The sequence below is a fragment of the Epinephelus fuscoguttatus genome, linkage group LG4 (genome assembly GCF_011397635.1).
Source record: "Epinephelus fuscoguttatus linkage group LG4, E.fuscoguttatus.final_Chr_v1".
Classification (NCBI taxonomy): Eukaryota; Metazoa; Chordata; class Actinopteri; order Perciformes; family Serranidae; genus Epinephelus; species Epinephelus fuscoguttatus.
In genome coordinates, this window is record NC_064755.1 from 26,308,513 (window position 1) to 26,335,387 (window position 26,875).

At 40.5% G+C, this 26,875-nt stretch overlaps 2 protein-coding genes and 1 long non-coding RNA gene across 10 annotated transcripts in view; 1 reads left to right on the forward strand and 2 right to left on the reverse strand.

Moving 5' to 3' along the window:
- LOC125887406 (uncharacterized) overlaps nucleotides 1-485 on the reverse strand; it is a 65,506-nt gene extending 65,021 nt beyond the window's left edge. Inside the window, exon 1 of the long non-coding RNA XR_007449165.1 lies at nucleotides 365-485. This is a non-coding gene — a long non-coding RNA (uncharacterized LOC125887406). The remainder of the gene's footprint in view (nucleotides 1-364) is intronic.
- Nucleotides 442-25,850, forward strand: bnip2 (BCL2 interacting protein 2). Of its 8 annotated transcripts, XM_049574168.1 has the most exons (12): nucleotides 443-1,487; nucleotides 4,573-4,668; nucleotides 4,762-4,829; nucleotides 6,024-6,200; nucleotides 7,780-7,962; nucleotides 8,131-8,233; nucleotides 8,317-8,448; nucleotides 8,528-8,614; nucleotides 8,701-8,799; nucleotides 9,734-9,769; nucleotides 10,347-10,374; nucleotides 11,346-11,921. In XM_049574168.1, exons 1-11 carry the CDS (start codon nucleotides 1,120-1,122, stop codon nucleotides 10,357-10,359), a joined length of 1,362 nt encoding a protein of 453 aa, XP_049430125.1. In that variant the 5' UTR covers nucleotides 443-1,119; the 3' UTR covers nucleotides 10,360-10,374; nucleotides 11,346-11,921. The 8 variants fall into 8 exon arrangements, 6 of the variants coding, with proteins under 6 accessions (XP_049430121.1, XP_049430122.1, XP_049430119.1 ...); XR_007449163.1 differs by lacking the exons at nucleotides 10,347-10,374; nucleotides 11,346-11,921 and adding an exon at nucleotides 25,676-25,850 and having other exon boundaries at nucleotides 442-1,487; nucleotides 9,734-10,029; XR_007449162.1 differs by having other exon boundaries at nucleotides 442-1,487; nucleotides 9,734-10,374.
- On the reverse strand, nucleotides 12,072-14,145 carry LOC125887395 (beta-1,3-galactosyl-O-glycosyl-glycoprotein beta-1,6-N-acetylglucosaminyltransferase 3-like). The gene has a single exon (XM_049574169.1). The coding sequence runs from the start codon at nucleotides 14,125-14,127 to the stop codon at nucleotides 12,838-12,840; it is 1,290 nt and encodes a 429-aa protein (XP_049430126.1). The 5' UTR covers nucleotides 14,128-14,145; the 3' UTR covers nucleotides 12,072-12,837.
- Nucleotides 25,851-26,875: the final 1,025 nt, after the last annotated feature.

Genomic DNA, 26,875 nt, shown 5'->3' on the forward strand with positions numbered 1-26,875 from the left:
CAGTTTCTTAAATCTAGCAGGGGTGCCAGGTTTGCTAATTTTCCATGGAGCTGTCAGAAATATTACACTCATATATTATCTATTAACCCTTACCAAAGCCTTTAACTCTAGTTATGTGACATATTTTGAACTACACTTGGAGACAAATGCACTTTAGCAACTTTCTTTAGGTCGCTTCAACATGTGTGACAGTGAACAGAAGTGATATTTTTAGAATATGAAATAATATTTTGTGACGCAAGATGAGGCAGTGAAAACCTTTATTGTGTAGATAGTAAAAATAGTGCACCAAAACTGAAATGTACGGTGGTAATTTTGTGTGTTTTGTGCTTGAGAGATGAAGGCAGAAAGTTCAGATACAAACCTGCAGGAAACAAAACTGGCAACTTCATACCGCTAGCTGGAAACGTAACAACAGAATGCTCCTCCGGCTAGCGATGTTAGCGGACAGCCGTTTTCTACCGTTAGGCTGAGGAGTTTGACATCGGTGGACCCCGTTAGCTAAATCACCGGATACCGGCTTTACACTTTACATGGAGCCCTGGAACAGCTGTTCTAACGTTGAGTCGTAGTTGACAACTGTCTTGATTTAATGGATTAACTTCGGCGTTAATTTGACAGCATTAGCTTGTCTTTTGCTGTTGCTAAGTTAGTTAGCTAGCCAGTTAGCTAACTGTAGCGCATAAGCTAGCGTGACTAACGTTACGTCCGCAGGAGAACATTCTGCCTTGGAGGAAGGAAGGGAGGAAATTGATAAGTAGGATCACTGCGCACCGCTGCTTATGCAAAGCTAGCATACTTTTTGCTCTCCCGAGTTCACGCACTGTGACGCATTTAGAAAAGGTGACTATCTGTGCACCCTGTGTGACATTTAACACAGTTTGGTTAATAAGATTGCTGTTAGTTGGCACAGCTAGCTGTCAACAACAACAGCCCTCTTGGCTAGCTGAGTAGCGGACGAGAGCTAGCAGGCTAGCCACAAACTTTTAAAGAAGTTGTATAAGTCAGATTCACTTCTCTGGCTGGTTTAGGCTAACAAGTAAACCGGTGTTTTAGCTTCTCTTTGTCGGACTTTTCCCACTCTGAGCCGCTCTAGCTTTAGGGCGACAGGAGAAGCTCATGGCATCGGATGTGATTGAGAGTGAAGCGGTGCTGAAGGGTGTAAGTGAAATGAATTTGAACAATAGCAGCCCAGATTTCGGCACACCCAGCAGGACTCATGAGGAGCTGGGAAACAGACACACGTCTAGCCCGTCATCTTCGGGAGTGTCAGGAGAAGGTGACGAGGAGGAACTAGAGGAGTTGGAAAACAGCACGGCGTCTACAATTGAAAATGGCGAAGAGGCACTTCAAGAGAGTCTAACCAAAACAAGAGGTACGCCACAGGAAAGGACAAATCCAGACAATGAGCAGACACAGCCGGGAGCAACAAGCTCTACTCCGGTGAGCCTTCCCCAGCCACGCTCACCTCCTGGACCCATTGGAAGGTCTGTATCATGTCTGCTTCATGTTTTCTACATGTTGGCAAATAATATTAAGTAGTGTCTGGTGTCACGTCTCCATTGCAAGAATGCTGTTCTCCCAGACTCAAGCACCTGAGCCAGATGATTGCCTCTGTTCAAGTGTCTGTCAGTGTTTTTAAGGTTGGCTGGGAAGTTAGAAAGTTGTTTGAAACCAATCAGTCTAAATTGTCACGTTTTATTTATTCTATTTAACCTTTATTTAACCAGAAAAACCTCTTTGAGATTAGAAATCTCCTTTTCAAGATTGTCCTGACCAAGACAGGCTGCAACAAGAGTTACAAACAGACAACATCTAACTAAAATAAAATATATACAGCTCTAAAACACAAAATGAGTATGCTGCAAATAAAACCCAAAAAGTATGTTAACCACAAAACAAAAAAAAACAGGGCAACTACACATGATTACAAAGATTAATCATTAAAAAACACCCTGACATTGGTTTCACATTTGCTGTGTTCAGCTCCTCAAATGAAGACTTATAATCAAAACCCTACAGTGGCTTTCAAATATGTAGTTTACATACAGTTTTCTAAATCAATGCTTATCCTACAAACAGGTGTTAATACCAAAAGTGGACACATCCTTCCCAAACCTTTTTGACGTTCCTGTATTTGTAGCTTGACTAGAAAAGCAGGAAAAGTAGAAGCTACACTGAGGCTGGTATGACATTTATTTCCTGAACATTGCAGAGGGGACTGACACAGTGACAGGAGTATGTAAAACATTGTCACAGAGTCAAATCAACACTTTAAGAGCTGGAAACCATGAACTTTGGGAATGTAGTATATTGCATAGCTATTTTTTGTACTGCATGATATGGTACAGGTGTTACTGTCATTGTCCTCAGTCTCTGTAGGTTGCAGTAAGTAACATCTGTGGACAGCTGCAGAACACACCATGCACAGAGCGTCATTTCGCTGACCCTTGACAAACAGTAATTGTCAGGAAATCCTCACTTAGTTAATCTGTGTTTTAAAGGATAAGGTGTTGCTACGTATTGTGCTTCTGCCTTTTTAATCTTCAGAATAACAGGCAGTATTTATAACAGAAGAATTAGAATTTTAGAGTCGGTAAGTGCTTAACTCGAGCCAAAATAGACTCAGATTATTATCTGATAGAGACAGATTAGTGTATCATAGAGACTGTTGTAAACAGGAGGCTTTCTTGCAGTGGGTCAAACCAGCTTGTATTGTATCACTATAAAAGATCGTTTCTATGAAAGGTGTAGATGCAAAAAACAATCGTATTGCAAAGATGTTAACAACATATAGTATCACTGTCAAGATTGATGAAATCATGACTATGAAAAAAACATTTTGGTCAAACCGTCAGGTCTGATCTGCAGCTTAATTCTCACCACTTATTTCTTTATTATTATTGTTATTTTTATAGTTTTGAAACTGTTGTTCATCTTTTTCTATTTGCCTAATGTGGCTGACTCCACTTCCGTGCAGCTTGGTCTCGTGTGCACTTCCATTGCAGGGGTCTCTCCTCAGGAAACCACATTCCGGTGGCACTTCTACCTCTCTCAGTTGGATTTCACATGTAATATGGGGATAAGCACTATACATAACCAAACCGCTAAACTTTTTCAAATGTTGAATACCGAATGCCCAGAATATTTTTGTGTCTGGGAGCACAAATACAGTCGTGAATGTGATTACTGCATCAAAGGGAGCTCTGTACAGCAAAGATACAGATACCATGATCGGCATTAGTGAGTAGCCTTATGGTTTATAAACTAAGCCTTTAACACAAGCTTGTAAGCTATTCAAGAAGCCAGTGATCTGATTATGTGGCCAGCTGTAGGCTGAAAGTCTCGAGGAGATTCTCGATCAATAGGCGGGACTGTGAATTATGTATTGATAAGCACTGCAACACAAAGCACCTATCCCATAGCTGGTACAACATAGCAAATTAAAGTAATGTCATTTTTGAGGACTGAAGAGCACACTGCTTTGCATATAACCTAAACAGGGTTTTTACTGAATTGATGTAGGCTTATACTAAGGTGGTAAGTAACAGGATGGGTTACAGCAGCACCTGAAACATTGTTATTGCCCTTTATTATATGGAAAGTTTGGAAGTTTATGATTCAAGGTGTTCAAAATTGCACATCATACAGGTTGTCCAGCTGTGAAGCTAAAAATGACCTTTATTAAAACAAAAAAATGAACTTAAATGTGGTAAAAAGTGCCCAAATGCACAAGTGACACTGACTATGTTTAAGATTATGTTACTTGTTCATCTGTCATGTCATGTGCACTGTGACTAAACTCTTAGTAACTGAAACTGAGGAGTAAGCTGTATTGCTTTGTGTGCTAGTATAAAAAAATATCAGGGAACTTATCAGGCAATTCATATGAACAGTTAGACAGTACATGACACACAGTCTCTCCTTAACAACCATTAAAACAGATCTTGTTAGACTAATATGTCTGTAGACAAATGAATGAACATACAGCCCGGTAAATGTTTATTGAGACTGTCGGTAGAGGTTAGGTTAGAGGGAAAGTATTATGAGTATTAACAGTAGAGCTTAAGTAAGTCATATATTGAGACAGTTTTAAGAATGAGATTTAATCATTTTGTTTGATTCCATTGAATCCGTTCAACCTTTTCCAGTACTGGGTTGCACCTTCCCAACACAGCCTATCCTATCTAGAACATACATATCCCCACCCTTATTTGCAGTGTATCATTGTGATTTCTGCAGCTTAGTCAAGTGTATTTATCATCTAGAAGCATTCCATCACTGTCACTATCCATATCCACTAAGTTTGTATTTGCTGACGCATTAACCCAAGAACAGAAATTGCCTCTGACTCCTGATCTACATTTCCCCCATAATCCTTTTAGGATTGTACAAGTCACAAGCAGCCGTTGTCAGACAACTAATTATGTATTTGGGTTTTGTTTGTCAAGGATAATCTCTGCTGGCACTGCTCTTGATCTTAATACATTTGTAGTACAAGAGAGCCTTTTAGTAATGAAATATTATTAAATGTAAAAAGTGGCCATAACCTCTTTGTGTTTTCATTCCCAGCCTGGAGCGCCAAGAGTCAGTCGCCACGACAGAAGCTCGCCTAAGAATGGAAGGGGTTGAACTGAAGGAGGAGTGGCAGGATGAGGACTTTCCACGGTATGATCACTTTTGGATCACGTGTTTGTGTTTTGAAAGTCGCATAAAACATCATCCCACTGAAGGCATGTTCACCTGCTGTTTGGTTTTCAGGCCCCTACCAGAGGAAGAGGAGCTGGAAGACGAGCTTTTTGCAGGAACCTCTGAGGAGACAGATCCTGGTAATGAAAACAGAACGGTGCATTGCTTTACAATATTAAAAGACATGTTACATTTGTTCAAGTCTGTGTTCAAACCCATGTGCCTGTATGTATGTTTAGAGAGTTATTGGTTGCATTAGTTATTCCTGTTCATTCTTGTTCGTCCACAACTGTATTCAAAAGTTCAGCTGAAACTAATATGAGGCCTTAGCCATCTGAGTCAGCCAACACATAAGAGTTTCTTCTAACAGACTTTCTTAGTACAGAATCCTCTCAGACTGTGTTTTTTTTTTTTTTTTTTTTTGCTGTGGAGGCACAGTAACACAAAGAGAGAATTCCATACTGAAAGACTGTAACATTGGGACATGTCACCTAATTGATTTTAACGCGAACTTAAAAGAATCCCTATATTAGTTTGGCTAAACTCATTGGGTCTCATTCATGAAACGTGAGCAGAACGAATTTGAGTGTAAATTGTTTAGGTGTATTTTGGCGTTCACCAATCTTTGTTGAAGTTCGCTGTTGACTGCTCCAGTAGAGGCATGTTGCCCCTGACGGAGAGGTCTCTCCAGTGTGCTCATCTACAGCAGAGAGCTGTGACTTGGAAGAGCCTCCTCCTGTAGCTGTTGTGTTTGTGTGTACTTGTGTTCATTGCATCATGATTTATATCGAACCATTTTCATTTAACTTTTTGGATGGCTCTTACAACAGAGGACACAGAGTTAACAGCATCCGTTACCTACTTCCAAGCCTTTGATTTACCTGTCTCTGTCACACCACAAATAATGAAATAACTATGTATAATGAAATATTTTTCTCAACCCCACTTCACCCATAATAACTTAACCCAAATATGACATATCCATAGTAATGATCTCCTCCATATATGGTGGTCACTGGCTATTCATGGGTGGAGATGTATGCTAATTGCTGACTAGCAAGAGCGTGCTGTCAATTTACGTTAGATTGGTATTCAGAAACGTACACATGCGCCTACAAAATCTAAGTCAAATCCGAGTTTCCCACGGGGTTCATGAGTCCGGTGTAGGTTTTTACTACCAAGGTTTTTTATGTGCAAATCTGTTCAAAGATTTACACACATTTCATGAATGAGACCAGCTGAGTATTGTATTTTAATAGGCTGAGGGAAAAAAACTTACCCCTTAATTGTTCTCACAAACAGTTATGCCACTGATGATTTGACATCTACTGTAGGCTATGCAATGGACCATGGCAAGAAGGCAAAGAAGAAGCTTGCAGCTCCAGACATCAGTCTTACACTGGACCGCAGCGAAGGTTCTCTTCTGTCTGATGAGCTGGATGAAAGCACAGAGCTGGACCTCGATGACATAGACACACCTTCAGACAACAGCAATGAGTTTGAATGGGAAGGTAAGAACTTCATATCATGTGATGAAAATGAAAACAGTGTTAGCACGTGGTATCTTTTAGCCTTGTTTGTTCCTGTTTTGTTAATACTGAAAGTTCAAAGAGTAAAGTTTAGATTGACTTGATAAAGTGGGAGGTGCAAAGATGCGTGGACCCAGACGCAGTCCACACTTGTGTAACATATTTATGAAAAGATTCGCTTTCTTTATTTGTTAGCTTGTAACATAGAAGGAAGTGTGTTATCAGACCAGTCATGTATTTCCTGCTTCTTGGCTCCATTGGTATTTTCCTTTCCTGATTTTACAGCTCTGGGTAGGCAACTCACTGCCTCAAGTGTAGTTAAAATGTGCTTTGTCGTTTTTGTGTTTCCACACTGCTGCCTTCCTCTTTTTCACTTGGAAGAATTGTTTCCATTCTCAGCCTGGAAACAGGCTGCAGGCCAGCAACAGGTTTCTCTCTTCCTCGTGGTAAGGTCTCTCGGACAGCCCCCATTTCGCTCTGCCAACTATGAGTCAATCAACTCCTATTGTCCAGATTATGTTGTGTCTTCAGTTTGTTGAAACAAATCATTTGGAGGTTTCGTGTTTCATACACTTCATTTTCAGTTGATGTTTTTGTGCATGTCATTTTTCCTCTCCTTGAAAATTTACCACGTTTGAGGAAACAATCAGTAGCAACTTGTTGGTTAGGAAGTGGTTCAATGCTGCAGTTATCAGATAGTAGCCATTTAAAATTTGCTAACGTGCTGTTTAGTTAGCAGTCAGTCAGTGTGTGTGTGTGTTACATTTTACAAGGTATCACACATCACAGGAAATGACACAGCAAACTATTACATAGCATAATAAATTCATCCTTAAATTGGAGACACATTACGTTTGGCATTTTACCACTTAAGTGTTATGTCATGGGATTTAAAATGACTCATTTGGAAGATGATTTCATAACCATCCTACAGTCATTCCCATGCAAAATATATCTGTATGAGTCATACAGGGCTCTAAAGATGAGACACTAGTCAGTGTGTTTGATTCGGTATATTATGGAAATGGGCCGCTCACAGAGGGATCCTCAATAAAGTGTGTTGTGGTGATTTGGTTGCACTATTCACTTATTTTCTGCTTGTTGCATGCTTGATATACATGATCACTCTTTGCCTCAAGTCTGCTTAATGTGCACATCATGCAGCTACACATCCTACAAAAGATGCACAGAAGTCCTACTGGATTTCAGCAGTGCTTGTTCGACACATTAATTCTCATGCAGGGAACAATAGCAGGGTTTCCCTCAGGAAATTGTATCAGGTATTTGTAAATGCTGACCTCAAATAAAAGGGAGACATGGAGGTTGAGTTTGATTGTTGGTGTTGATTCAGAGAGGAAGCATGCCGTCCACATACAAAAGATAAAAGCAAAAAATGAAATGTAATGTTAATGGTTGTTAATTAAAATGCATGTGATTGAAAAGTTCACTTATGAATTATTGAGTGATCTGAACATTTAGTAAATGATTTAATCAAAATAGATCAGACAGCCAGGGCGTGTCGCATCCGAGCTGTGGGTTTAAAATGCCTCCCCTCCTTTAGACGATCTCCCCAAGCCAAAAACTACAGAACTACTGCAGAAGGGCGTGGAGTCAGTCCAGGAGTACTCTGCCTTGGACGAGAGAGAGGAGGGACGACGCTGGAGGGTGTTTCGTATCGGAGACCAGGAGCACAGAGTGGACATGAAGGCCATTGAACCTTACAAGAGGGTTATCAGCCATGGAGGTCAGCAGCATTAAATTTGGCACACACACATAAATACAGTCATAAGTGCGTTTATTTGAGTTGATCAATCTGTGTTTATTGAAAATATGAAGTAAAAAAGATTTTGCCTATAAAAATAGTGTTTTGGTATTAAAATATAAATTTTTGATGTTTGATTTTTCACTGCAGGTTACTATGGAGATGGCCTGAATGCCATAATTGTGTTTGCTGTGTGCTTTATGCCTGAGAGCAATCAACCAAATTACAGATACATCATGGACAATTTATTCAAGTGAGTGTTTATTTGATTTCCCCTGGCCTCGTGAGGTAACGTGTCACAACCAGCGCTAATGAAATTTTCCCTGATTCCCGCAGATATGTCATCGGCACACTGGAGCTTTTGGTTGCAGAGAACTATATGATTGTGTATTTGAACGGGGCAACCTCTCGGAAAAAGATGCCGACCGTCGGCTGGCTCAGAAAGTGTTATCAGCAGATTGATAGGAGGTGAGTGTCAGTATACGACAGACACAGAGATAACAGGCCAAGCCCAAGATTAAAATGTCCTCTCACTCTTTTTGTCCAGGTTAAGGAAGAACTTGAAGTCTTTGATAATTGTCCATCCCTCTTGGTTTATTCGCACCCTGCTGGCACTCACAAAACCTTTCATAAGGTAACTTTATGATTAAGGTAGCTAGATTATTAAACATAAATGTCTTCTCTGCTAACTGACATTTCCTGCTTCTGTTTTTTTTACAGCTCCAAATTTAGTCAGAAAATCAAGTATGTGTTCAGCTTGACGGACCTCGCAGAACTAGTTCCAATGGAGTATGTGTCCATACCAGATTGTATCAAACAGTAAGTATGCGCCACTCAAATACATTAGCACTTTTTAAGCTCTTTTAAAAGAAGAGAAAGGTCCTGTCAAAAGAAAAAGTAGTGTTTGCAAGCTGATAAATACAACTACATCATTCTAGAAATCTGGTGATTTGACCTTCAGATTTTTATACTTAAGTGACAGTGTTAATGCTCAATTGTAACACTAATGAAATATATATATATTCCTTTGATGTGGCCTGCTGTTTTCCCTTTAATTGGTTTCCAAATTCTCGCAGGTCTTCTAGTAATGTTCAGTGCATACACAGTGTCAGCTCTGACTGATCCTGCAAACTGTAGTTGCATTTCCTCTGTAGGTGGTGCTACAGCAACACTCTGCTCTTCCTGTGTGGCCAGTGTAGACAAGATGTCGGTGCTTATGAGTCTGACTCACTTGAAACTTTGCACAATTCATCTTCTTTTAAAGCCCTAATATTTAGGAATCTCCAAAATCATAGATGCTTTCTGCCCATAAGCATGATTCTCTTACTCACACTGTGTGTATCCTGATAGAGAAGAGATCCAAAAGCAAACTGTAAATATCTAAATGTTTCTTTGATGTAATACACATTTAAAGCATAGTGTAGCTTTGTGCACTGTCTGAGTTCTTTTAACAAGTGTCAACATTACTGAAAAAAACTGCTGCTAGATCAGCAGTTGAAGAACACATTTGTCATTTTCTCGTGTTACTTTTGCTGATTCACACAACTGTTGAGCTCATGCTGTATTTTTCTTCGATGTGGCGTATCCTGATATCCTGAGTCTTGTCCCCTCCTGGCATTTGAAAAGATATCAGCGTGAATGCATCTCATCTTATCAAATGTTTTTGCTCTTTTGGATGTCTGGTGTCTGGTGTCTGTTGGCTGTGTTATTCTCCTTTCCTTGACTCCATTTCCCTGCCCCCCCCCTTCTTAAGGTTTGACGACGAAAAAAATAGGAAAAGCCGTAAAAGGTATATGCACTTTCACCCAGGGTCAGTCTCAGCCTTTTTTTTTGTTTTCTTTTGTTTTGTTTTGCATTTCACAAAACTAACAAGGAAATGATCCATTGGCTTTCAGAAATGCACCAATACACCTCATTGTGTCCCACGTGTTATTAGTCGGATGATTACCTTCTGGCCGAAATGAACAACTTTCCTCTTTCCTCTCTTTCAAAATGATTTTGGCTCTTCAAAGCAGGCTGAGGAGCTGGTTGATTGGTTTCCAAAAATAGGTGGCTTGGTGATTGTTTAACCAACTCATTCCCATTTCTGAGCCAATTCTGTGAAGTTCATTTCAAAGTCAACTCTTGTTAAATTTGTTCTCTATTTATCATCGCACAATAATATCAGCTATCTGAATGTGGTTTTAAATGTACCTGTGTAGCCCATTTTATAGCCCAGGTACTGTCTTCACTGTGATGCTGAATTATTAATTTATGTGAAGAACAATTTAGAATAGTTTTAAGATAAATTATTGCATTTCTGATTTCTGATACTAAAGTTGGGGCATCAAGTGGCACTTACCTGCATGTGTCTCTTTAAAAACCAGGTTTAGAATGTGATGTGGTTGATGTTGGGTAAGTGTGTTCATGTTTGTGGAACAACAGGGAAGTAGGTTGTCCTAGTCACTGTGGTTTTGTGGTTGCACCGTAACCATGTCCTCACATGGTCCCCCCCCCCCCCCCAAAATTCAGTAACTCGCTCTCACTGAACACTCGGCTTGTCCACTCTCACAGCTCTTTGCATGACTCACTGCAAACCCACTCCCAGCTGATGTTTAGCAATCACCACAAACCTTCTGTCAGCCTGGCTCATGCACACAGAAATCTTCTGCTCTTTACTGAGAAGTAGTGGGCGTGAGGTTATTAAGCTGCAGATACGTCGTGGCATGTTAGAAGATTAGAAAAGTAATAACCACGGGGTTGTAGAGGAGACTCGGTATTGCGTTTACAACACTGCTACAACTAGTTGCACTACTCTTGCTGGGTGCATGAAGTTGAGCGGCAAACTTGCAAGACAAATGCGCTGAAACCTCACACATCGACATGGAAAAATTACATATTTTAAGCACAAAGGTTGTACTTATCTGTGCTGCAGATAATGAACGCAGCCTGTTCTCTGACATTGATTCAGGGCTTCTTCACTACATATTACAATTACACAGTAGTGCGTTTGTCTTGCAAGGTTTCAAGGGAAGTAATAACCTCATAATAATACAACTGATATTGGTGGTTTGTATTGCCCAAATGTTTACTGTGCTGTCAGTAAAAAGAACATGGATCATATTAGGCAGAATTTGTATCCAGTTAGTGAAGTATGCTGAACATCTGGTAAGTAAAAAACAAAGAAATAGAAATGCTCTCTCACTCTAAGAAATCCCTTTGTAGTGGTGTGAAGGTAATGATTACATAGCAGGATATGAATATGTGAACAATGTGTTAATAAGCAGTGTAGTAACCTGTTGGTGCTTTGATCATTAGTTATCATAGCCCTGTTGGACGGCACCCCAGTCACACAGATGTCTGACGGCTGTCGAATCTGTCCACAGAATCGACCAGGACATGCACGGCAAAGTGGAGGTCGCAGCTGCTGCTGTTCCAGAGTGACCCTGCTCGCACTGCAAGATGTGGAGGCGGAGAATATTTTCCAGCAGCCACTCTTTATGTTTATGTTCTGGGCAACGTGACTGAAGCGCTTCGCATCAAGAAAGTGCCTTTTTGAAACTGTGCTGCCTGTTACATTGTGGAACTTTTTACAAGCTTGATCTTCAGCGTTTTTTTCCCAAATGCTGGCTGAAATGTTTTTAATCTTTTCTTTTTCTTTAATTTTTTTTTTATCTACTGCTGGTATATCATGTCAAACTTAGTTACTTATTGGTGTTCCCTAGTTACTGGTGTAATCTACACGTTATTTAAGGCACTCTGTTACAAATGGTTGATGCATGTTCTGCTTTATTACATTTAAATATATATTTATATTCAAAAGGTGACAAAGGAGAGAAATTAATATATTTTTATGGTTGCTCTGATTTTTAAACTGCATTTTAGGTTCCTGACCAGTCGAGTGGCATTTCATAGAACAAGTGTTTGACAGCACCTTTTTTTTTTTTTTTTTTTTTTTTGTTCACTGTTCACTGCTGACGATCTCTATCAAAATCCTGCCTGGGGGGAATATGTTTAATGTTTTACCTCTCACCTGAATGTGCCCTCTGACTCGTGGAGGGGAAACTTTTGTGAGCGCAACGATCTGAAGCAAAGATGTTAGGTCTTAATGTAACATTTTCTCCAAGTAAAGTCATGGATCCACATCATTGTTTTGTTTTGGGGGTTTTTATAACATTTGGTCACAGTTTTCTAGTGGTTACAAAAGAAATATTCAACATTCACATAATAAATACCAAACTTTGCTTTGTACACCTTCCACTTACAGTCCACTAGATGGCATCACAAATACAGATTAAATTGAAATCATATGAATAAAGGACAGGAGTATTATCAGAAATTACAACATCCATATTAATAACTTGACAATAATATAAAAATGTTAAAAACGTATGGGAGAATACAGAAGATCACAACAATATACTAACAACAGCCACAGAATAATTTATAAAAATGTCATTAAGAGACAGAAATAATACATTAATATGGTTGCTTATATATATATGTACATGTGTGCAATATATATATATATTATTGCACATATATTTTAATATATAAAACCCATAACAATATAACATAGAATACATGAATATGATTGCTAGAATATATTTACCCATTATTATCTATAAAATGTTGACATATCTAATACATTATAGACCAGTTCAAACTTGATAATGTAAACATTGTAAATCAAATATATTTTCTGTTGTGCAATAGCTGACAAGGAAACCTTAAAAAACAAAAACAATAAACTAATAACTGTTAAACTTGTAGTTTCCTTGATACCTGATTGGAAGTAAACGGTGACCAAAGCTGTGACATCAGCAACAGCATATCAATGAGACAATCTATATTTCACATTTCAAATGATTATCAGCTTTAATTAGTGGAGTATTCATCCCTTAACAGTGGGTCATGGCCTAAAGCTTTGAAACGCAGAACTGACTCCATACATCTAATAGCAATATCATCAACCTCAGGGTCCATCTTATTTGCAAAGAGGTGGTGTTGTCTCAGGAGCCACGGGAGGTCCCCGGCTCCATACACACAAACTGATCTTCTATATGTGCCAGTGCAATGATAATACGGGGCTCCTTTTTTCACATCTCCTGCTAAATAGCCCCACTTCACCACACGAGCGAGGGCTTGCATGTCTGACATGTCGTACTTGTCGTTGGCAGGCATTGATCCAGGAACAGAGGGCATCCTCTGTAGGGTGGCCCACAAGTGCTCATCAGGGCTGAATGTGTCTTTCTCCCACTCCAGGAGTTGCTGAACCTCTCTGTCCTCCATCACATGTTTTACAAAGGCTCTCGTGACCACAAAGTAAGCATTTCCTGTGAACATTGGGCTGCTAATGGGTGGAGGACTCTTCTTCACATCTGTCTTTACTACAGAGTCCGTTACATTGTAGTGATACAGCCAGCGGGTTTTCTTGTAGTCATTTGTGGCCTCCGTCTCCATGCTGTTTTTCCCGTTGAGGACCTTCAGTGCCTGAACCATCTCTCCGTTGGTTTTGATGGGGAAGTCTGTCCCACAGGTGTTCAGCAGGTACCTCCACTGGACGCGTGAGTCCAGAAGGTCTTTCATGCAGTTCAAATCTGCCTGCACTCGGGACCATGAGGCATAGACGACTCTTTCTAATTTACTGGCAATAAACACATTAGGAAAGCAGGAAACGATTGCCTCCACAGCCTTCTGAAATTCTTTAGAGGATTTCTGGTCCACATGCACACAGTAGATGTTCTGAGGAGAGTAAACAGCTCGTAGAAGTCGCTCAAACATCTCAATCTTCTCATGGATCACCATGGAGTAGGCGATGGGAAAATCCTTCTCCTCTTCACTGAGAGGCTCTGTGATGAAACCTCTCTTGTCAATGTAAGATGGACAGTCCTTTGTCACGTTCAAGTAGAAGTCCTCCGATAAAGGTTTCTGTCTTTTCCTGGATCCCAGAAGCACTTCTAAATCATCTTTCTTACCGTCCACATTTCCACTGATGATAGCCAAGCAGCCAGGCAGGTCCACAGAGAACTGCTGTGGTATTCTCATATCAGGCAATGAGTGCCTGTTGGAGCCAGTCTCCCAAAGGACAAAGGTAAGGAACATACCCATGAGGAGGACTGAGAAGATCCTCAACCTCTGCCTCTTAAACAACTTAGCGAAAGGCATTTCTCTTGTCCGCAGGTGCCTTTGTCTTAAATGTAAGTTACAGATTGACTTGGTTCCTGTAAATGAGTCAGCCCCCTAAGTAGGTGTGTCAAACTGAGGTGTGGGGAGAATGTGTTCAGCGTCGTCTATCCTAACTGGGATGTGACTCACTGCATGTCCTGGTGGATGTTTCAGAGTTAATGTTATATTTGCTGAGTTTCTCAACAGACTAGGTTAAGACTTTCAACACTTTCATATGTCTCCAAAGGACTTGTTTCAGCAAAGCATTCCTGAACTGTAATCATTAAAATCATGCAGATTTCAATTATTATACATGCACTGGAGACAAAAGAAAAACGTATCTATAGTAGAGCTTTTTTTAAAAAAAAAAAAATAAATAAATAAAAAATCTTGCACAGAGCAACTTAAGATTTTCCTTAAAGAGTTAAGGTTTTCTTGAGATAAAATTGGTTGCGCAAAACATCCTTAGTTTTCTCCTAAGGTTTCCTTAAAATGTTTACTTAATGATTTAAGTTTTTCTCTTTGTCTTGGTCTTGTAGACTGTTGGACCGTAGTAACCAAAGTAAGGACAAAACATAGAGTACCTCTGACTCCATCTGGCTGAGTTTATGGAGATAAATGAGAAAAAATAAGGCCTCCTGACGGACACGCTTAATGATGAGCAAATAATTTGTGCTGTGAATGTGACCAAAAGTTAGTTTATGATTGTGACCATCTGGAGTTGGATCACTCAACTTTCCAAAATTGCTCTTCCAGTCCCTTTACAATTAATGATTGCTCTGTGGTTTTATGCAATGGGATCTTTCCAGTCAATTATTGAAGAGGTATTTCATGTAAGCCTTACGTGTCATACTTAAGGAACAAATTTAAAGTGTTTTGTTCAACCAGCACCAGCTTCTTAAATGTGAATATCCTCTGGTTTCTTTACTTTTCTATGACAGTAAACTGAATGAAGCTCAGCGTAAGTTCAATCAGGAAGACCTTGCTGCCCTCATACATTCACAATTCTCCCTCTTCCACTCCCACTGCTTCCTCCAATCAGCTGCCTCCGAGCGTGCGCTCTTTCAGCTGTCCTATCGTAATTAGCCACAACCTCCATCAGCCAATCAGGTTGTCACTACAAGACTTTAAATCTGTTCTCTCCTCTGCCACTTTCAGCTTGCTTGGGCCGTTTTGGTAAGGAACTGGAACCAGGGCGAGAGAGACAGGATCCGGAATCCGATAAATGCGCCTTTCCGTCAAAATAAAAGCACCAAGCTAATAAACATGTGGTGAAACTTTTTAATTTAAAAAATATAATTTACAAGAAAAGCCCCAAGCCATTAAGTTAACCTTTTTCTTTTATATTAAATCGATGGTGCGCCAGAATTTTTACTTTTACTTTGGTGAATTTGGTGAATTCCGGATCCGCTCTCTAGACCGGAACCAGAATCCAGACAAAATTCAGAGTGAATGGAAACCAGGCTCTTCGTACGTGAAGAGTCTGGTGATGCGAGGCTACTTTCAGCTGTCATTCTAGGCAGGATCACTGCCCCTCCTCCACCCCGTTCACCTCCAGCCGTCGTATCCAAGGTCAAAGACAAACCTGAAGACTCATTCCTCTACTCATCCGGATCATCAGCACCCATCCACCTTATCCTGATCTCTTCTTCACTTCCTCTACCACCACCAGCGTCTAGACCCCGGGGGGGTTCCCTAACTGGCTACGGATCCATCACCCTCCTTATAGCTCACCATCTCGAAGGGGTCTAATCGCCAAAGACTTTTCACATTTCTCATGTGCACTTGTAATTAAAAATTTTATTTCCAAAACTAAAAACGTGTCTCTCCTGACTGAAATATCTTTGGCTTGTGGACAAAACACGGGAACGCTTAAAGGCTCTCTAAGTCTTCCTAAGCTTGAAAAGTTTTTGTCACATACAGCAAACATCTCCTCACGATCCACTAGCTACATGTCCTCTGAATGTACTGTGAAAAAGTCCAGTCACAGCTTTTAACATTTTTCAACAATTTTTTTGACATCTTATAAACCAGACAACTAATAGATTAATCAGGAAAATCATGGTCAGAATAATTGAAAATTAAAATAATTGTTACTTGCAGCCCTAGTCTATAGTAGACAATAGGCCAGTCAGCTGTTTGCTACAGAGACTGAAAACCTATTTGTACATATGAGCCTTTTGCTGATAGCTATTGTTGTTCTGAGTTGCAGCATCTGTCTTTGTAGGGTTTAATGTCGAAAAATGCTCCATAAGGTAAAAAAAAAAAAAAAAAAAACACTTTAAAATCCTACAGATTCCTTTATAGCATTAAAAAGTTATTATCACTGGAGCAACAATCAAAGATAGATATAAATGTCGTAAGCTAATATTTGATTAAGTACTTAATTGCTCCCAATAAAGCAGATTTGCTTCACCAGAAATGGGTGGCTACGGTTTGCTTTGACTGACATTTCCCTAGCAACATAAGCAAACATCATTAAATACTGCTACAAACTAACTGGAAGTATGTGCCATTGATTTTTACAAGGAGCCAAGACAAAAACACAAATACAAGAATTTCTAATGTGAAATAACCAAAACTATTCTAACTTTGTCAGACCCACGGTGAGAAGCTGACTGAGAACACGTTGTCATCTTTTGCCATTAAGTATTATTACTATAATAATTAACTAATATGGCACATAGCTTGTAACAATGAGCACACCTTTTCCGAGAAGTATCGCCCCGAATAGCAGACTTTGTCCTCTAAAGTGCTGCCCCAGTCACACATCACACACCCCTGAGGTGAGGCATCTGCAAACACATATAAAAACTCATAATATGAGAACTTGCGTAAAAGTGAAAGTGCAATATTGACCCACTGGACGAATATTGACCACAGGTGGATGGGACATAATGAGTGAGATCAGAGCTATAATTAGTGGCTCCTTTGTCTGTATCTGTGCAGGTCTGACAACTGGTGTGGCACTGTTTGCAGATGTCATTGAGTTGATAGAAGCGGCGTGGAAGAAGAAACATACTCAGAGAAAGTTTTGGATCAGGGGATAAAGGGTGGGTATAAGGGTATATGTTTAGGACAAAGATGGAGCCTTCAGCTTTGTAGGATAATGGGTGACGCAGAGTTGAAGGAGATGCAGGTGTCCCGGAGAGCAAGTGAGGCAATCTTTAGGCGATGCTTCGGTGCAGGTGGAGCAGACGTGATCACAAGGCAAACAGAATCCCAGCTCTGTTCCATCGGCCTCCTGCTTTGTGTAGGCGACAATGCTAACCACTGCACCATGCCGCCCTACTCTTTTAATGCCAGCCAGAATTCAATTCAAGACCAATTTTACAATAACCAAAATTAAAGAAAAAACATGAACCAATATCAGTTACTCAGGGTTAGGGACAGTCTTGCCCTGTTTTTTGTTGTAACATAAAACACTTTGACTTTGACTCTGCATGTGGGATTCCACTGTCTTGATTCCCATCGTGCAGAGTTTTAAAAACTTGTCCTATAACATACATTAAACCTTGTACATTGGCTTCTACAGGTTTCAGTCATGCCATAAAATCAGCTGGAAACAAAACATGAAGGTTGGTGGCTATCTTGACCTTCAGGACGTAAATGTGAGAGGCATTCAATGAATAATTTAAAAAAAACAAAATAATTGCTTTTGAGATTATACAGAAAAAAAAGCTTTATGGGATCCTACTTCCGATGTCTGAGCATTTTAAGACTGATTTAAGACATCTGAATGCCGATCAAGATCTTGTTTTTAGATTAACAAAGATCCTGCCATAATGCCTTTTAAAACTTTTTAAGGATCCACAGGAACCCTAGTATACACACATAATTATTAAGAACAGGGGGGAAATTGATTTACATAAGAACTGCTATTCAAAAATCAACTTCTGTAATAATGTTAGTTAAAGTTACGTTGACGAAGCTGAAACTGGGCTCCTTTCAGCGCCTACACTTAAATATCAATAGTTTTTCTTATTAAAAAACATTTTAGAGGCTGCAAGGACTGAAATTTTAAGTTCTAGTATTTTTTGCATGCAACTTTCCATGCATGTAAGACAGCACATAAGTTGACAGTTTTCAAGGTGTATTTAGGGTATTATCTTCAAAGATGAGCTGATAAAATGAGCAGAAGCTCAAATTCCATCAGTCATAAAGGTTAAAAATAAACTTGTCGAGTACCTGAAGAGCTGATTGTTAGTAAATGTGTAGTTTTGCTGTGTTGTATGGTTGAATAATAAATGTACTTTTAAAAAATCAGCTTCTCTGCTGATTTTCTGTTCAGTTTACACCCTGAACCACTTCAGTATGCAGCTGAACGATCAGGTGGAAAATGCTCACAGTGAAAGTATTTGGGGTCGGCACAGGTCTGGCATTCATCGTTGCCTGGCCCCTCACAAGAGTAACAGTGCTGGGAGGGGTGGGGGAATATATCGATACTGCATAGTATTGTGATATTTCGTGTGGCAATATTGTATTGATACACGGCCGCCAAGTGTCGATCTTTTATAATCTTACTATATAATTACGAAAACTCTGTCTGTGTGTCTGTTCCATGTTTTTCTCCTCACTGACTTGGTCAATCCATGTGAAATTTGGCACAGTGGTAGAGGGTCATGGGAGGATGCGAATGCAGCAATATTACATCAGTTGGCCAAAGGGGGGCGCTATAGCAACCGATTGAAATTGCAAACTTTGAATGGGCATATCTCATGCCCCGTATGTCGCAGAGACATGAAACTTTGCACAGAGATGCCTCTCCTCATGAGGAACAAATTTGCCTCAAGAACCCATAACTTCCGCTTATATAGATTTTCTGCCATTTTGAATTTTTTGAAAAACACTTAAAATCAATCTCTTCCTAGGAAGTTTGACCGATCTGCATGAAACTGATAAGTGAACATAATCTAGGGACCAATATCTAAAGTTCCCTCTTGGCAAAAGTTGGAAAACTTACTAAAACTGAGCTTCTATAAGGCAATGAATATTGCGGAGGGCGTGGCTCATCACATAAAGGTGTATAACATCTCAAGGGTTTCACTGATCACCATGCAACTTTGTAGGCATATGCCCACACATAATCTGAGGGGACCTCTCCATTATTTACCCCATCAAACAAAATGGGGCGCTAGAGAGCTAATTTCTTATCTAGACCCAACCGCCATATTGATTTTTAATAACCTTGGTAGATATGTAGAACAGGACGCCTCAAGGTGACTGGAGAAATTTAACTCTAATTGGCAACTGGGTGGCGCTATAACAACAGAAAAATGCTTAAAAATGGCTAAAATGCGACCGATCGCTGTGGCTCCCCCTGTGGCCGAATGTTGTTTTTTTCTAATTTTTGGTATGACTAAGTCATGGTATGGTATCCTGTACATAATCACGAAAACTGTCAGTGTGTCATTCTGTCAGTCAGTCATTCTGCCTGTCCCAGGTTTTTCTACTCACTGACGTGGTCAGTCTATGTGAAACTGCACATAGGCATTGAGGATTGGCATAGGTAGAAGGTGAGTGCCATTGGCCACCTGTGCAAGTGAACTGGTCGTCGTGTAGGTATGTCCTTGGTGGGCAGTCTGTGTCACCTGTCACGCCACACAACAATGTGTTTGGATCCAGCACAAGTCCCCTCTCACACTGGGTGCACTGATACAAGTAGCTCATACAAGTCTGGTGGCACTCTGGCCATAGTCAAACAAATCAGACTGCGTCAGTTGAATGTGGTATGACTCTCTGACTCTATTTACAAAAGAAGGAGTGATCACTACAATGTTTTACTAGTACATGATAACTGTCGTAAGCAAATACTGTCTTCTATTATGGCTAAGCCAGAATAGCCCTTGGAGATAAGACATGGCAGTGTTGCAGTTATAGAGACTATGGATTTAGTACTTTCTGAGTGTAGGCAACCTTTTATACCATTGTAAATGCTGTTTTTGTCAGAGGTACTGAGTTTTCTAGCTGGGTTATATTTAACTTTCACAAGCCAAGGCACAATCTTCCCATTATGCTGGATTTCCATTCTACAAAACCAGCTGGCAAAATCTCAGTTTGCTCTCCTCTAATATTTATCACTTCATTTATGTTTTATGTTATTTTTTACTACTTTATCTTTTAACCATCTTCCAGCAATTGACATTATCAAGGGTCAGAACTGCGACCACAATCCTCAGTCCAGATGGTTATAATGCCTACAACCATTCCAACCACACTTGTGTCTTGAGCCACATAAACCACTTTCTATATCTCAAACAGGTGACACATTGACTATTTTAAATAAAGTTTCCAAAGGTGAGATGCCCATGTACATATACAATCAGACCTAGCTAACCCTGCCCATACAACACTGCTTTAAAATCTAATCAAGTCACATCTACTGTACGCACTGAGAGACTCACCTTGACACTCCATAGCTTCAGTGTCATAGTAAGTACCAGTGGGGCAGTCTTTGGAGCATGCACCCTTATAGAGTTTGGGACTAAATGTCAAGCAGGTCTCACAGTCATCTGCCAGGGGCCCTGAACAGCTGTCACAGGTCGGGTGGCACTGACTGCAGTGGCCCTCCTCCATGTCCTCATAATAGCCCATGGGACAACTAGCCTTACACACACCGTTCAGCATCAGGTAGAGGAAGCTGCATTCTGAAATGATATTTAGGAGGAGAGGTAAAGTTGTAACAAGAGATTTCAGGATGTGATGCAGTTCATTTTCAAATGTCACCCACTTGGAATATTTCTCTTTTTAGCTTCCCACAGAGATAATAACTCACTGAAACAGGTCCTGTCGTCTGAGCAGACGTCACAGTGGGGAGAACAGCACTGAGTCAGCAGTTGAGTCGACACATACCACTTTCCAAGTAGTGGCCATCAGGGCAGGACAGACACTGGGACTTGATCCCATCACACGACAAACAGGAGCTATTGCAGGCTTCACATGACCCCTCTGATGTGTGAATAGGGAAGAACTCACATTTTCTCATCTCATTTCAAAAGTGTTTCCTTCATTCTACTGCTTAACTTATCCAAGTGCTTACTCTGGGTAGTTTGACCAGCACCTCCCCTGGTGGAGAAAAGAAGTTTATAGCTGCCTCTGGAGCAGCTGATGCAGAGGACTGTGAAACAATCATTTGATTTTCTTTGAGAAAGGTTCGCTATGGAAGCATCCTCAGTGAGTGAAAGACAGAGAGCTGCAGATGTTTCTGTTGCAGGTCATGTTTGACTTTGAGGTTTCAGCTTTCGAGACAGAGACAAAAACTACTCCTGACAGCTGCAGGTAACAGACAGACAGGGAGAGACTGTCCTGTGCCTTTTGATTGGAGGCGAAACCCTGTGTGGGACCAAACATGCAGTGAACCATGAGAAGTCAGAGGCAGTGTTGGTCTGTAAACACAATATTCTATGGCTCCTTTCTTACACTGAAACTGCAAGAAAAATACTGTTCATAAAGGAAACAACTACACAATTCTAGTCTAAGTCTCCACAGTCCAAATATGTTGCAGTTATTTTGTGTTAAAAAAAAATTAAGTCCAGATGTCTGATTTAAACACTTTGTGATTTCTTTCTCCAGTGCCCTCATCTTTGTTCTGGTGAACTTCCTGCCAAATGTGCAGACTGAGACGTCTGCTGAACTCACCAGGATAAAAAAATACATCGGCACCATCTAATGGACCAAAAAAGCAATTGATTTTATTATTCTAGTGCCAAACGTTGTATTAAAATTTGTATTTGCAAAAATTAATAATGTATATAGTAAAAATGATTGATAGTTGGCGTCAGTATATCAAAACAATATCGCGATGCTATGCTGTATCGATTGTCTGCACCGAGCTCTACAACGGGATGAACTTCTTTTCCGCAGTCTTTTCCAAATCCTATAAATAGCAGCTGTTTCAGAAGGCAGAACAAAAGTCTGGAGGCTTTTCCATTCCGAATGTCCTGACACCAGTCTGACCCATCTCCACCCACTGCCTGGTACTACCTGACTCATGTCCCTGCACATCTACTGTATGTAAACAGTGCTGCACCCACACAGGGCCCCACAGGACTATTGTGACGATTTTTGTTTTTTGAGTCAGAGGCAAGTTAATTAGTCTTGTGATGCTGCTACACAGCGCCTCTAGGTCCATGCATATGCTGACAGAGGAGGAGAGTAGTAGAGAGGGAGGTGGGAGCGCAGAGACAGAGAGCAGTCATTGTGAGTGAAGGACCATGACGATGAGTTCACATGTTCCTGCGCATCGACGACGAGGCAATGTTTAGGCGCAGACTACCAGCAGAGCCCTGCGGAGAGTTTGGACGTCTGTTTTGCAGCTTGTCATGTGTATGAAGACAAATTATTGAATCCAGAGAAACAGCGACAAGGAGCACCGCAAATGTAGTCTTCAGATATTCTTGATATCGGAATGTGCCCTGATGTTGGCTCGGGCCACCATCTGAGCATACCTGGTGAGTGCAACACAAGCCGAGCTCACACATTTATGTCACCCTGCTACTGTGGGTCACACTCACATTTGTGTTGTCTTTGCATTTTGGGGTTTATATGCTGCTCTTCATGCTTTGGACCAAATAATATGTAACAGAGCAGTGACAGGATGTGGAGACCTCTCTGTCCTGCACAGTAAAGTCCAGCCTGCAGGACAGATTTCATGCTGCTCAACTGTCCCCTGTTTGTTACAGTTGAGGAAAATATAATGGGTGACCTGCCTATCCAGAACATACATATCCCCACCCTTATTTGCAGTGTATAACTGTGCCTTTGTGCAGCTAAGTCAAGTGTATTTATCATCTAGAAGCATTCCATCACTGTCACTATCCATATCCACTAAGTTTGCATTTGCTGACGCATTAAACCAAGAACAGAAATTGCCTCTGACTCCTGATCTACATTTCCCCCATAATCCTTTTAGGATTGTACAAGTCACAAGCAGCTGTTGTCAGACAACTAATTATGTGTTTGGGTTTTGTTTGTCAAGGATAATCTCTGCTGACACTGCTCTTGATCTTAATACATTTGTAGTACAAGAGAGCCTTTTAGCAATGAAATATTAATAAACGTAAAAAGTGGCCATAACCTCTTTGTGTTTTCATTCCCAGCCTGGAGCGCCAAGAGTCAGTCGCCACGACAGAAGCTCGCCTAAGAATGGAAGGAGTCGAACTGAAGGAGGAGTGGCAGGATGAGGACTTTCCACGGTATGATCACTTTTGTGTTTGGAAAGTTGCATAAAACATTACTCCACGGAAGGCCTATCGTTCTCACAAACAGTTATGCCACTGATGATTTGACATCTACCCTAGGCTATGCAATGGACCATGGCAAGAAGGCAAAGAAGAAGCTTGCAGCTCCAGACATCAGTCTTACACTGGACCGCAGCGAAGGTTCTCTTCTGTCTGATGAGCTCGATGAAAGCACAGAGCTGGACCTCGATGACATAGACACACCTTCAGACAACAGCAGTGAGTTTGAATGGGAAGGTAAGAACTTCATATCATGTGATGAAAATGAAAACAGTGTTAGCACGTGGTATCTTTTAGCCCTGTTTGTTCGACATACTTCTTTCTCATGCAGGGAACAATAGCAGGGTGTCCCCCAGTATCATGTAATTGTAAATTATCTCAAATGAAAGGGTGACATGGAGGTTAAAATGTGATTGTTGGTGTTGATTCAGAGAGGAAGCATGCCGTCCACATACAAAAGATAAAAGCAAAAAATGAAATGTAATGTTAATGGCCGTTAATTAGAATGCATGTGACTGAAAAGTTCACTTATGAATTATTGAGTGATCTGAACATTTAGCAAATGATTTAATCAAAATAGATCAGACAGCCAGGGCGTGTCGCATCCGAGCTGTGGGTTTAAAATGCCTCCCTCTCCTTTAGACGATCTCCCCAAGCCGAAAACTACAGAACTACTGCAGAAGGGCGTGGAGTCAGTCCAGGAGTACACTGCCTCGGACGAGAGAGAGGAGGGACGACGTTGGAGGGTGTTTTGTATCGGAGACCAGGAGCACAGAGTGGACATGAAGGCCATTGAACCTTACAAGAGGGTTATCAGCCATGGAGGTCAGCATCATGCAACTGACCCTTTGCAAAGTCCCGCCCCTGGACGCAGTTTGGCCAATCATAGCGTAGCATCGGCCGGCTCAGACCAGGGTCTGACAACAGCACAGTTGTGCTCCATTGACTCTAATGCAATTGTTTAAGATTTCCTTCATGTTCAGGCAGGTTTTGTGGATTTGGAGCTAAATGTTGTGTCTGGGGCACGTCGTGTATTAATGATACTCGTTACCTGGAGAGGTTGGAAAAAGATATCGATTCTTCCCTGTTCCAAAACCCAAATCAAACCCTGAAAAGTGTAGGGTTAGCTAGCTAGGTACTGAAGATACAGCCTACTGAATGTATACACATGCTGCTTTTGCTTTTTAATGATTATAACAGTGAAACAAAGACCGACCCTGCTGTACAGGAACCAGTGAAGGGAAGCAGGGAAACTTTGTTGATATTCAATCAGCTGTGTGTCATCACAGTGTGTGCAGAAGAATGATGTTTGCCTTCCCCCCGGAGCTCCCCAACAGTCCGGTGACAGAGGTTGGACTGCTGCCAGTGGCACGGGGGGAAAGCCAGACACCATTCATCTGCACACACTGTGATGCCACACAGCTGGTTCGGTATCAGCAAAGTTTCCCTTTATATTCATTGTCTTGTGTGGCGATCAGCAGTGATGTGGTGGTTCACTTTTATGAATGTGATGATCTTTCCTCAGGGAGTGCAGTTAGTGAGGGTGTGGGCATCATGCTAGCTCCAACAGCTTGTCGGACCATTGCAAAGATAATTCTGACATGCTTGTAAATAATGATGAAAGGACCATTAACCAAAGATCACATGTTCTAATTACTTACCACCTGTTTTGCTGATACCCATGTGTGAAGATATTATTCACCATCACCATAAAGTTACATAACACCCCAATCCATTTGTAATTTCAGTGTATAAATAAACTGTTATGAATAAAATGTGTTGAACAATAAAACAGTTGGGCCCACAAATATGGTACCGCTACAGTCTGTGTATTCTAGTAATGTTCAGTGCATACACAGTGTCAGCTCTGAATGATCCTGCAAACTGTAGTTGCACTTCCTCTGTAGGTGGTGCTACAGCAACACTCTGCTCTTCCTGTGTGGCCAGTGTAGACAAGATGTCGGTGCTTATGAGTCTGACTCACTTGAAACTTACACTGTGTGTATTCTGATGGAGAAGAGATCCAAAAGCAAACTATAAATATCTATTTATTTTATGTATTATACATTTAAAGCACAGTATAGCTTTGTGCACTGCCTGAGTTCTTTTAACATTTCAACAGGTGCCGATATTACAAAAAAAAAATAAAAAAAAAAATGCATCAATACACCTCATGTTTTTAGTCGGATGATTCACTGTTACCTTCTGGCCAAAATTGGCAACTTTCCTGTTCCAAAATGTCCCACATTTCTCTCTCAGTAGATTTTGGATGTTGGCTGAGGAGCTGGTTGATTGGTTTCCAAAAATAGGTGGCTTGGTGATTGTTTAACCAACTCAATCCCATTTCTGAGCCAATTCTGTGAAGTTCACTTCAAAGTCAACTCTTGTTAAATTTGTTCTCTATTTATCATCTCACAATAATATCAGCTATCTGAATGTGGTTTTAAATGTACCTGTGTAGCCCATTTTATAGCCCAGGTACTGTCTTCACTGTGATGCTTATTATTATTAATTCATATCAAGAACAAGTTAGAACAGTTTTTGCAATTGAATGGGGTGGAACAACAGGGAAGTAGGTTGTCCTAGTCACTGTGGTTTTGTGTTTGCACTGTAACCATGTCCTCACAGGGTTCAGTAACTCGCCCTCACTGAACACTCGGCTTGTCCACTCTCACAGCTCTTTGCATGACTCACTGCAAACCCACTCCCGTGTTTAGCAGTAGCTGAAGACTTAGTTCTTTGCATCAAGATATTATATATTTATATTCAAAAGGTGACAAAGGAGAAAAATTTATATATTTTTATGGATGCTCTGATTTTAAACTGTATTTTAGGTTCCTGACCAGTCGAGTGGCATTTCATAGAACAAGTTTTTGACAGGTTTTTTTTTCACTGTTCACTGCTGATGTTTTCTATCAAAATCTTGCCTGAGGGAAATAAAGCTTAATGTTCTACCTCTCTCTTGAATGTGTCCTCTGACTTTGGAACACACTGCCTATAGATATCAGAGGAGCCAGCTCTAAATATTTTTAAAAGAAAGCTAAAAATGTATCTATTCACTTAAGCCTTTAACTACCTCTGACTTTCCTACAGGTCTGACACTATTTCTTTTTACTCCTCACGCTGCTGCAACTCTTTTAAAATCTTACTTGAGTTTATGATTTCTAGTTTTACAATTTTATGGTTTCATATTGAACTGCCTTGTCTGTTTTATGTCCATTATGTCTATTTTCACGTGTGCTTATACTGCCCTTATTGTGAGGAACTTTGTGCTGCATTTCTTGTACGAAAGGTTGAGTTTATTATTGTGGAGGGCAAACATTTGTGAGCGCAACAATCTGAACAAAGATGTAAGTCTTAATGGAACATTTTCTCCAAGTAAAGTCATGGATCCACATCATTGTTTTGTACTTTTTCATATATAATTTAACACCAGTTTTCCAGTGGTAACAACAGAAATATACATAAAAATATGCCAGTCCTGAAAGTGTAAAGTGACCAAACACCAA